Source organism: Accipiter gentilis, chromosome 22 (genome assembly GCF_929443795.1).
Source record: "Accipiter gentilis chromosome 22, bAccGen1.1, whole genome shotgun sequence".
NCBI lineage: Eukaryota > Metazoa > Chordata > Aves > Accipitriformes > Accipitridae > Astur > Astur gentilis.
The window spans coordinates 23,466,980-23,479,877 of record NC_064901.1 but is presented as its reverse complement, the minus strand read 5'-3'; the positions used below and the strand labels follow the sequence as shown (position 1 = coordinate 23,479,877).

Here is a 12,898-nt window from a genome sequence, read left to right as displayed (position 1 = left end):
AAGTATTGATAAATGTGTCTGGTTCTTGGTTCACTTTCAAATAAGCTTCATAATATTTAGCAATAAAATCCCATTTTTTTTACCTGACGAATAAACTTTAAGTCACTAGGATGCTGTTATGAAATGGTGAAGGGCAAAATATAGACATTAATTTATGAAGATGTCTAAAATGTCAGAATTTATTAAAGTTCATAAATATTGCAAATAGTGTTAGGAAATAGTATCACTGACATGATACACTGACATGACACATCTGGGGTGTTCTTTATTAGTATGAGTCCCTAATCAGAGATAAAACTTGACCAAGAGCAATTCACAGGCTTTGCTTTGAAAGTCTGTTGCTGTTCCTGATACTTAAGCAGGAAGGCAAGGAGTAAGGTCGATGTATAACTGTAAGGTTTAATTTATCCTGGCACTTAAACCCAGAAGGTGTGTAAATATTGATCAAATAACTTAAAATGGAACAAACCCCAAAACTTTGTTTTCTTGCAGACAATCGACAAAATGGTCAACATTAACATCATGGCTGTTTGTAAGGTAAGTGCCCCATAATCAACACTAGTTCTTGATGTCTTAATTCAAAACCGGTAAACAATTAAAATTGAGTTGCCTGAAGCAATTACTTTCGGCTGTTGGACCACAGGTTCATTTTTCATCTTAGAGTGACCCAGAGGTTATGACTGTTGTATGAAATATAATTTTGTTGCAAAGATACTGAATAGCTATTTGGAAAAGCAACGTATGCACACAAAACAACACTTAATGCTTCCTTGTGCTTGTCCTTCTAGTCCTTCTTGTAAATCGTTCATTCTTCTTCCCCTGTATCTGTGTTTCTTGGGGTGGGCAACTGTTATCTCTGCACACCTAAGGTTTTTGTACACTGTAGTGAGAAGGTACTTTAATATTTTCTGCAAAATAGATGAGCAAGAAGGAAAACCAAGTTCACAGAAGGGTGCATTAACTTTTGAAATAAAGTTACCTTCCCTTTTTGATACTTAAACTGAAGTTTTTATTGAGAAGAAATCAACGTGACTTCAGGCTAGAACATATGGCTCTTCCCTTGTTTGTTAATATGAGGCCCATTCTAAAATCAGATTTTCATCCTAGTATTTCAAAACTTAAAAGGAGCAGAGGGAATAGCAGCTGCTTACGTGACATAGGGAGTCAGTCTATTTCCAGTGAGTGCTGAAGAAACCCCTTGTGATTATTCACTGCTAAACCTTAACTTTCTCTTCTTATGTATGACAAAACTTGAATCTCCATTTGCTCAGGGTTAACCTTTTGCCTCAAAGCTAAAATACTAGATGTTTCAAAGCTGGCTTGAAAGATTTTTACTTCCTTGGAGCTGGTCTGATTAGGTCAAGTACTAAATTCATCTAGTACGGTGCTCTCGGGGAGTCTAAACTGTAAGTGTTTTGTTTCCATGTGAGGAGGCAGAGGACCTCTAAAATACTGCTTCTGTAAGTTTTTCACACCTTATTAAAACATAGGTAAAATATGAAGATGCAGCTGTTGCGTGACGGAATGGGATTGTTAATGTGAGCTTGCTGCTGCTAACTCTCACTTTCGTGTGTGTTTTATTTGACATCTTAAAACTACTTGTTGCAAAGATAGAAGTACTACAACAGTGAGTCTTTAGAAACTTTTCACCTAGAAAAATGACTGCTAGCCTGACGAGTACGGATTTTTAGTTGACAGAGTAGGATTGTGGCCCATGGTGTCTTGTTGCACTGCTGCAAGATTTCATCACAGAAATCAGTTATTAATGGTACCTTTGAAAGTTTTCTCTTATGGAAGTAATTTAGCAGACTTTTTTTAATGTTAACAGAGCTACACCAGGTATAAATCTGAAGAAATGTTGTCATGCATAGACCTCTTAGTTGGAGTTGAGAGTAATCAGCAGAATGCCTCTGCTAAGGTGTGACATCTGTGCTGTGCCAGCAGAGGGAGTGCAGTATTCAGCGATTAAAGAATTTGGGGTGTCAGTCTTCCTGGAAGCATTTTGTTAAAATAGAAAAGTTACAGATGAGCAACTTCAAAATCTATTTCAGAAGATGGGCGGGTAGAACAATTGTTGAGGTCTACTTTAACTCAGAATACACCTAAAATTCCAGAGATGCAGTCAGATTATATTGGCTTCCAGAATAAAGTAGCGCTATTTTGTGGCTTGAGTCATCATGTTTATAATCAGTGGTGGTCAACAATTTAACGAAGTTGTCATACAGTTTCTTTTAAAATTTGGATCCTGTCAGCCTCTTCACATTCTAACATGGTTGTCTTCACATGTATAAAAACTTACCGAATATCTACTTGCTGTGTGTTAATAGCGTTTTTCCTTCTGTTTGAAAACTTTTTTTTCTTGACCGTGAACAGCTCCTGCTACTGGGCATAATCAGAATTTGAGCATAAGCTTCCAGGCTTGAAAATGTTTCCTCCTGCATGAGCCTGTTGTGTAATTAAACAGTAGGCATGCCAGATGCTTACTGTTTTGGGGGAGAGGAGCACATTAGAGATATGTACCATCTGCAAGTCATTTTTTCAGGAGAACCCATAGAATCAGAGAATCATGGTAGGAAAAAAATAATTTTAGGAAAAGTCTGTGTGTCTTTTCACTTAGATTTTTGGGATGTAATCCTGTGAATATTTAGTTCAGTATTTTAGGTTGATATCATCTCTTATCCAGGGGTATAAGTGTGTTTAAAAAAACCAATAATATTCTCTCTTCTGGCCTGATTAAAACCATGAAATTTGAGACAGAAGAGAGCACCGAGTTATTAAGCAAAGAGATGAAGGTCTGCTGAAAAGGTGAGGGTACAGGAGAGGCAGAGCAGGTTTTGCTAGTACCTGTTCAGGCTCTGCTCACAGTATCTCCAGATCCTCCTCAGAGTTGTCACATAAACTGCCTACTGTTGTACTGTGGAGCATTGCCATCTGCTTCCTTGCCTTTTGGACCAAACTTCCTCAGTGCTTAAAAGGTAATGATACCCCCTGTCTTCTCAGTAACCTTCACCATGTGCCATCAGCAACACCTCTGTTGGACAGCCTAACTCTTCTGGCGCACGTCAAATACCTCCACTTCAGTTCTGGCTGAAATGCTCCTTAAGCTTGAAGTGGGAAAGTCAAGCTGTTCGGCACAGTTTGATTCTGCAGAAAGTTAAGGTCTGTTTTGTTGCCACAAGTGTAGGCATTTTTGAAGGGTAACGTTCATCCCTTACGTTTTGACCCATCTTTTTCTTTGTTGGGCAGCTCATTGGATTTCCATGGGAATATGCAGCATGTAAGAAGGGGTGCACTGAGAGATAAGACCCCATCTTCACCTCACAGGATAAATAATCAGCCTAGTTGGTCCTGCTGTTTAATACTTTTTCTGACTGTGAAGGATCTAATACTATGAAGTTCTCCATAACGTTTGAGAACTTGTTTCCCGTCCTGCCTGCCCCCATCATGTCCTAAGAGCACTGTTGGGTTAGGTCACCCATAAACCCCACAGCGGTGCAATTTTGGGGCTCAATCAGTCTGGCATGAAGCGTTGTGATTACTGTGATCTGTCTTCAAAGCACCCTGTATACCGCTGAAGACAAGCTACGTAAAACTACGTAAAACACATTGGAAATCTCACATCTTGTAAAATTCTGGTTAAAAAACGTGACTGAACACTGCCCTGCCTGCCCTCCCCCAACTACAGTAGACTCTTTTTAAGCTCTCTGAGAAATGTTGCATTTTTATGGTGATGTGCAGTGCAGGAATTACTCTGTTCTTCTATACAAAACAAGAAGTGCTTTGGGTCTTGGTGATGCCATAATGCATTGGGTTTGCACGGTAAGATTTTGGTAGCAGGGGGGCTACAGGGGTGGCTTCTGTGAGAAGCTGCCAGAAGCTTCCCCCAAGTCCGACAGAGCCAGTGCCAGCCGGCTCCAAGACGGACCCACCACTGGCCAAGGCCGAACCCATCAGTGATGGCGGCAGCACCTCTGGGAGAACATATTTAAGAAGGGAAGAAAGTTGCAGCAGGCACAGAAATGGCAGCTGGAGACAGACGTGAGATCATGTGAGAGAAAGAACCTGCAGCCCCCCAGGTCAGTGCAGAAGGAGGGGGAGGAGATGCTCCAGGTGTCAGAGCAGAGATTCCCCTGCAGCCCGTGGTGATGAAGACCCCGGTGAGGCAGGCTGTCCCCCTGCAGCCCAGGGAGGTCCACGGGGGAGCATATCTCCACCTGCAGCCCGGGGAGGACCCCACGCCCAGAGCAGGTGGGTTCCCGAAGGAGGCTGTGACCCCGTGGGAAGCACACACTGGAGCAGGCTCCTGGCAGGACCTGTAGACCCCTGGAGAGAGGAGCCCACGCTGGAGCAGGTTTTCTGGCAGGACTTGTGACCCTGCGGGGGACCCACGCTGGAGCAGTCTGTGCCTGAAGACTGTAGCCCGGGGAAAGGACCCACGCTGGAGCAGGGGAAGAGTGTGATGAGTCCTGCCTCTGAAGAGGATGAAGCAGCAGAGACAATGTGTGATGAACTGACCGTAACCCCCATTTGCTGTCCCCCCACGCTGCTGGGGGGAGGAGGTAGAAAAAATTGGGAGTAAAGTTAAGCCTGGGAAGAAGGGGGGGAGGGGGGGGAGGTGTTTTAAGATTTAGGTTTTATTTCTCATCACCGACTCTGATTTGATTGGCAATAAATTAAGTTAATTTTCCCCAAGTCAAATCTGTTTTGCCTGTGATGGTAATTGGTTGAGTGATCTCTCCCTGTCCTTATCTCGACCCACAAGCCTTTTGTTATGTTTTCACTCCCCTGTCCAGCTGAGCCGGGGGGGGAGTGATAGAGTGGCTGCATGGTGCTTAGTTGCTGGCTGGGGTTAAACTACAACATGTGAATAGAACAAAGTATTTTTGTTCGTGGTATTTTCTCAGGAAAGCTTGAGACTTAATACAGCCTTATACAAGGATTGAGTTGACAGGTAAATGAGGAAGAAGGTGGGGTAGTATGTGAAGTTTCATGGTTCCTGTCATAACCTCCTCTCAGGCTTCTAGAGGGATTTAAAAAGTGGTACTTTTCTTTTGTGTTTGTTGGTGGCAGTTCAGGCAACATAGGTTTGTATTATAATTTTTTGATATCGCATTTTGAGACACAAACCAAACGTATTCTGGCACTGAATAAAATATCAGGTCAAAAGCCTTGGGGTTTTTCACTAACCATCAAGTGTTGAAGAGGCAAAATTATGGTTGCTCTGTGCAGTTTTCATCTATAGTTCCTCTGTATCAACTGCATTTTCTTGTGTCAATTCACCATTGTATGCTACAACCTTTGATTTCACCTGGAAAAACAGTTAAACTTGATTTGGCTCTTGGATTAATGTCCTGAAAGCCAAGGATGCTAGACTTGCTGTCCAGTGGAAAAAATGGATAGGTAATGAGCATAGAGACCAGTTTCACATACTTCAGGGAGCCCTTCTTTCTCCTTTGAAAGCCACAAGAGGTACTTTGTATGTAAGGAACAGCAAGTATGTTATTTCTGTTTGCAGCATCGCAATATGCTAATTGCATTGGGAGTGAGGCATAAACTTGTGTTCTCTTGAAAAATGAGTAGGACTAAATAGTTGAGGGAGTGCTGGCTTAGCGGTTGATTAAGCAAGGAGCTGAATTGGTTTGCAAGCTATTATGTTGTGGGAGAATGTAAATTTTAGGCTTGCAGGCCAGGCTTCGGTTGGAAATTGGCATTAACAGAGGATGGGGGAGAGTAAATTACATATATGTACATGCCTTGGTGTCTGTGCTAATCTTCGCCTTGATCACTGTACTAATGTTTTATCCTGAGTGTCAAGTACAAAGGGATAATAGGCCTACAAGATCGAGGATTTTTATCATCACCGTATTTGAGAAGCTTATAATTTGCTTAAGACTTCAAAATGCATAAATACTTTTTGTTGAATTGAGAGATCTAGTGTCAGCTGCCCTCTTAATGGAAGCAGAGTGAGAGGTAAATTATACCAGGTTTTGAATCCTAGACAGGACAAGGGAACAACTCTACCTACAAAGTCTGAAACTGTGAGTTTAGGGAAAAAAAAAAACCCCAACCTGACAACAAAAACCCACAATCGATATAAAATTGAAAGGGGGAGAAGAAGCTAGTGTATTTGAGAAGGAGGGGAAATATTCTTTTGCAGACCTGTGCGCAGAAAGAAGAAAAGCCTGGGGAGCAATAATCCTGAAAGACAGTATGAAATTACCTGCCTCTGTCTCCCATGAGTGTTCAGATGGGCTAGTGTAGCCTAATACCACATCTGTAAAAGTACCTTACCAGAAATCAGATGATAGTTGCTTGTGCCCTGCTAGAACCCCATGTCAATTTTTGTATTTGCTGTGTATAGGAGAGGATCACAGTAAGTGGAATATAATTCTGAGGGAAGCGGCAACACTCACTTGTGACAAGAGATCACTCTGTGTGTGTGTGTGTATTCCAGTCTAGTCAAGAGGTTTATAAGTTTATAACAGAGAGGGACAGTTGCCAATGCTTGGAAGAGGAGCGAGTGTTCTGTGAAGGTGGTCATGAATATAATTCAGATGGTCCAGAGGGAGAAATTAAATGCTGCGGTTTCCCACCTTGCTGACTTTGAACCTGAGAGCGTGATATGCAGGAAGCTGGAACAAGGGAAATGTAACTGTGATAAATACTTTTCAGCAATAGTCAGGGAAGCACTGGGGATTTTTCTTCAAAGTACAAGTAACTTGGGGAAATTTAGGAAATCCTGGAGTTCTGTGGCTTTTTGTAGATTTGGGGTTGAGACAAATAGGTATTCCACATCTTGAAAAGAGGGAAGTTCAGCCTTGGGGTAGGGATAGTTATTTTGAGAGCTTTCCTTTGTAAATTGGACCCTGAACATTTGTGGCTCTAAGTAGGGAAAACTTTTTCTCCTAAAACTGTTGCTCAAAGGAAAGTCCCTGACAATGAACAGGGTTTGCACTACGTTATGTTCGTAGTTCCCTTTGTATGTCCAGTGCCCCTTTCTGGTTACTTACCTTGCCACAGGGGTTACTGTGATTTTCTGTTGAATTGACATCGGGTTTACTTGCCACTTTTCACAAATATAAATAATTCTTGTTCAGGTTGGGGTATGAGCTGCATTAAGAAGTTACTGTTTCAAAAGAGATGTTAAAAAAACTTAACGGTGGATGCTGAGAATAGGTTTCATGATCAATTTAACTACCAGTGCATGAGTACAGTTCCTTAGTTCTTTCAGTGTAAGGTCTGCGGGTGAGTGTTGCATAGGCATGGTGTTAGTTAACTATTTGTTAAACAGCTAGTGCATTTGTGAACTTGTGTGAATTCTCTGCTCAGGCACTACAAATTATCTTACAGTAGCAATGATGTTTTTGTACATCAGTGGGTGCACCACGGGGAGTTGCTGATCTTTAAAAATTCTGTTGCTTTGAGTTGTTATAATTTTACCCTAGATGCATGAATGAGATCTGAAGGAAGCTTCTTAGCTGCATGACAAAGTAGAAAATTTATCCAAGGTCTCTAGCTTCATCCTTTGTTGTACTTGCATAGGCTTAATTACAGATCACTATACCTTTTGGAAGTGGAAAGAGTGACTTGCAGTCATAACATCATACCACAGAATGATTTGTCTCTACATGTACAACAGTGGTATTAGACTTCTGGCTTTGTATGACAGTTGTGTGGCCTATAAGATGTGAAGGATGACTTTGAATATTTACCTCAGCTTTTCTTACTGTATTTTAGAAGTCTGAGCGAATATCACTTGAAAGGTATTCAAAACTTTACAAATTATTATTCTTTCCCTGAGCTCTGCTCCTGAGCTATTGCTTGGATCAGAGTGAGAGAAGACTACAACTCGGTGATGACTAAGAATGGGAGATTTTTCTTCTGAGGAAAAAACACTGGAAACACATGGTTATAACCTCTAACTATTATTTGTTAGTCCTCTAACAGGAGCTTTTAAGTATAGCACCTGTTTTAGAACATAAATCTAGCCATATGGCAGTGCATTTTTGTTTCTGCAAGTAGGAATCTCAGCTTCTTTAGACTAAAAGTGGTGTTCCTTTTTCCAAAATTAGAAGGTAGAAGACAGGTCTGGTGAGGAAGAGTGGACAATACAACCAGTGCTTGCCAGGCATGTAATAAATGAAGTTGCAGATAAATGGACATCAAGAAATGATAGCTGCCTGTAAAAGATTAATGAAATGGTCTGTAATGAATCTCTGCCTTAAGTTAGCCATTTGCCGTGAGCCTCCTGGAACTTAGGAGCTGGAGGGTTAGGTGTGAAAGAAGGTGACTTAAAAATAATGCAGCCCTCCAAACCAAAGGAACTATACCCCAAACTCTATGGTATCGTTATGTGTATATGTGAAATCACTGACAAACAAAGAAGCAGAAAAACCTCAACAGCTACTGGTTCATGGTTGTGTGCTAAACATAACTTTTTGCCAGACTATATAAAATAGGAAAAATTAACAACTTCCGATGTCGAGGAGACTGTCCTGAGAAAATTTCTTGGATGCACACACACGTTCTCATTCTGCTCTAGCGCAAACTCTCAGAAAGAAAAAACAGTTTGCTTTGGATAAGCTGGCAGTTTTGACACAGCCTAGTGTTTGGCTACTTGTCTGAAATTATCTGAGCCTTCAGAGTCCTGGGAACATTCATGTTTTCAACTGCAGCACTGGTATTTCTGTGGAAAGTAGTATTTGCTCAGAAAAATGGTTATGTGAAGGAAGCCTAAGTGAGTTCAGTAACCACCAATTGAAGGCACCCTTCTTAGGGTAGTTCCCAATCTCTCATGTTTCCTGCCACTTTCTTCTTCCTTTATTAGATTGCCTTCAGAGAAACAAACTACCATAGAGTTCTCTGGCATCCTACATGCTAATTCCTATAGACTCAGGCTTGCAATGCTTTGGCACTTATAGAATACACCCCATTACAGAACTGGCTCTCTCTAAATAAGACCTAGCTAAAATTTGGATTCTTTGCCTGGAAGATGTTTATTCAATTCTAGATGTTTGTTATTGAACTGCCTATTTCATGGTGGCGGTCTGTGATTATAGCTACTGAAGACAGGAGTGTTAACCAGTTCAACTATTATGGGTAAAGATCATGCAAGCACATATGGACACTTATTAGTGGCAAAACCACGTTTCTGTTAGATTACTTTATTTGAATTAATGCTGGGAATATTTTACGTGTGTGTACAATGTATAAATTTGCTAGACCTGAATATGGCTGCAGAATGCCCTGCCAGCATTTTTCCAATAGTATTCTTGCACTGCTGGAACAGTCTGAGTGTGGACTTGGCTGGGTGAGGTGAGACTGACTCAGAGAGCTGCCTTCTGTTATTTTTTCTTTCAAAACCTGGTATTTTTTCTGTACATAAGGATACTGACTACTCATATATTTCTTTTCACACATCACAAGATGTAAAAATCCAGATAGGAAAAACAGTTTTGCCCTATTTCACAGATTTTTGAAATTCCCTCAAAATATTAATTTTAATGGAAACAAATGGAAGTGATGTTGAGTATGAAATTCGGTTTTGCCATCAGTGTTTTTATGTGGAGAGAAAAAACCTTGTGCTATTAGAACCACAGCTGAACTTTAGAAACAGACTATTCAACACAGCCGGTGGTGAGAGACTTCTTGATTTCTACCTGAACTGTGTACCTATTATTATATCTCAACTGTCAATGGCTTCATAGTTTTCTAATTTATACAAGTCAAACAATTATTGCGGCATGTTTTTTCTGTGGTCTTGTTGGGATATCAATAGTAACCAGCAGGTTTGTGATATGCTGTTCTTGCTGCTTGGTGGGTTGCAATTTGGATTTAGACCATGAATGCATTTGTGTGGATTTATGACAGTTTCAAATGTGGGGTCCTCTCTGCATTACAATGGGAGGTCCGGTACTGTTTTTTTCAGACCATTTATGGGTTGCCTAAGGAAAGGCAATTTCAGTCCATGTCCATATGTCAATCTATGGAGATGATACATAGCATTACACTGCTCTGAGAGGCAAGAAACAGTATGCCGCTTTTGGCCAAGGGATCTGGAGGAGAGATTGTAAAGCTTGCACCAGATAAAAGATCTGTCCATCTTGAACTAGTCTTAAAATCAGCCTAAATCATTCTTCATCCTTTAACATCAAAATAAATAATTGTTTCCACATTATTTTTTTTTTTTTTAAGCATTAGTGTATGAAGAAGCTCATGTATACTTAATGTTAAGAGGTTTTTCTGAAGTTGCATCAGATCTGTTTGGCTTGGCGATGTTTACCAACTCTAAATACTTAGTTTGACTTCTGGGGCAGTGCTGAGAGTTAAATATGTCAACAGCAGACTTCATGAAAGTAAGGTCCATTCAACTCCTGCCTGTACAGCCCCTTATCGAAGCTGTCATGCAGCGTGGCTGATGGCAGAGTCTATTCTAAGTGAGAAATGCCAATAAAATACAAAAACACAGCCCTTCTCTAGCATCTTCTTTGCATGTCAACTGGAGTGAACTGAAATTTTGTTTTGTTTTGTGATTTTTCTCCTTTATTGCTGAAAGGGTATGTTTTATAATTTAAAAATAAAAACAAACAAAAAAACCCAAACCCAGATTCAGTCATATGTAAGGGCTAATGCAGTGGTGATAGTAATATGAATAGCTTGCTACAATAAGATTTGTGTCTTTGTAATAAAAGTGCTTACAGGTGTTTTGTGCTCCTGTATATGTTGATTTCTTTTTTTTGTGTGTGTGTGTTTTTCCTCCTATACTACTCAAATGTTTCATGTTTTAAGCTATCAAGGTAATTTGATATCAGTGGAAGGACCCTTAGGTTTTGGTGCTATTAGTATTTTATTACCCCCTCCTCACTGTGTTCTCAAGAACTTTGTTGGAACACCTTTTAAAGATGTGAAAAGTGGTAACAATTTATATTTTGTGTCTGATCTGTCTTTGGCATCAGTGACATTAACATGGTTGGTTGGGGGTAGGGTAGTATTTGGCACAAGCTGAACTTTGATGACATTATTTCTTAAAGGCAGAAATTTTGGATTTAAATTGTATTTCAGGATGGTAGTAATTAGTAGTAGAAAAACTATTTCACACTAATTAAAAATTTGCCCAAGTTTGGATCAATGCTTGATTTGTTTCCCTTGTCAGAGCTGCTTTGTCTGTAACTGGGAAGCTTGTTTTAGGATTACTGCTCTGGAGAATCTTTCAGCCAGATTGCTCAGAGTCATAACGAAGGCAGGAGCTTCTAGAGCAGTGAGGAGGTTTGCCAGGCTACTTTCCTCATGGGGCTGTAGGTTCTTCAGTGTGAAAACATCTGTGTAATCAGCAAAAAATGTTTTGGGGTCTTAAATGTTTTCTGTAGGTAACATAATGTAGGAAACTTACCTTCACTGTGCTCTTGCTGCTCCACAAGTTATTTTTAACTTAAAATCGGCAGTTCAGTAAGCCTAGCTAAAATGCATTGGATATTGTCTTGAGTCTTGGCATAGGTGGTAAATTTAGTCAGTCTTGAGGAAGACAGATGCTTTTTTGTGGGGAGAGAAAGATCATCCATGTACCATAGTACTCTGGTGTTTTAATGTTCTTTCGAGGCCACGGATGCTGCAGAGCAGTAAAGACATCTTTTTATTTACTCTTATTGTACTTTTGCTACTAGCTGGATGGGTTCACCAGATTCAGTGCACACACTGCTTGACAGAGCCAAGTTATCCAGGTAGAATAAAAATAAACTGCCTACGCAAAGTATGGTCTCTCCTTCCCCAAGCCTTGGTTGGGGTGGAGGGGGTGGCAGCTGCTTCTGGGAGGAAGGGAGGCTTCCCTCGGTCTCTGGCTGTCTGGTGTCTGCATTCTCAGCCATCACGAATGTTTTCTTTTTGCAGATGACACGATTGGTGCTGCCCGGCATGCTGGAAAGGTGAGTCACGCTAACACTATCCAGACAAAGTCATCATTATTTATAGGGGAGAATCCTTTCTTGAAAAATTCATTACTGTGACTAATCAGCCTAGTCTCCATGTTTTAATGGCAGAGTAATGCTGGGTGAGTCACGCTGATGGTGCATGAATCATCAGACGGTGGAAGCCTTTTCCACTCGATTCCCTTTTTATTTTTCCTCTCCCTTCTCCACTGTTGTGGTGATTCCTTTTAGAACAGAATTAAAAAGCCTGTCTGACTCATCAGCACTAACTCAACAACCTGCTATTCTGAGGGGGTGGTTACAGTTCCTGGGAATAACCTTCTTAAGGCTATTTCTCTAAGTCATTGTAAGTAAAATGGATGCAAAGAATATGTTTTCATTATACAGTAGGAGGTATATTGAGGAAAAGCTGTGATCATTTGGAAAAGTAGAATTGGAGACCAGGTCTTTAAAATAAGAGTTAATGCACACCACTGTCACCGCAGAAGACGTGTACTGACTTCCTAGCTAGCTCCTAGGTGAATTTAAAAGGTGCACGGTTTCCACATAGTCCCTCCAGGCTGTTTTCTGGCTGATGTCGACTGTCCCAGGCCGTTCGCCATCTCTGTTGCGGTGCTAACCCTGGCTTGCTGGGGGTTGCCCTAGGTCAGGTCTGAGCTATGCTGTCAATACTGAGGAAAGCTGTGTAGAACCATGCGTGACAGTTACCACAGTATTGCCTCCAAACGAATGCTGTAGGCGGAGCATATATGTGGGGCAAACCTCCAAATCTGATGAAGATAAAGAAAAAAAAATTGCTCTTTCTTGTATCATCCCACTATCTGCGAGTCTTCATTGCAGATCGGGATTCAGTTATTCCAGTGTTGCACAGATGCAGAGCAAATGTTTCACTTCTAAAACAAAGTTTCTTCATGGGCACAAACTGTCAGAGCTAGCGGCCAGTATGGGAGTCGGTGTCTAGCACATCGGAGTAATGG

At 40.9% G+C, this 12,898-nt stretch overlaps 1 protein-coding gene across 1 annotated transcript in view; it reads left to right on the top strand.

The window, feature by feature from the left end:
- HSD17B12 (hydroxysteroid 17-beta dehydrogenase 12) overlaps window positions 1-12,898 on the top strand; it is a 90,738-nt gene that overhangs the window by 59,369 nt on the left and 18,471 nt on the right. The window contains exons 6-7 of the mRNA XM_049825802.1: window positions 493-537; window positions 11,884-11,918. Of these exons, the coding sequence (XP_049681759.1) occupies window positions 493-537; window positions 11,884-11,918 (80 nt within the window). The remainder of the gene's footprint in view (window positions 1-492; window positions 538-11,883; window positions 11,919-12,898) is intronic.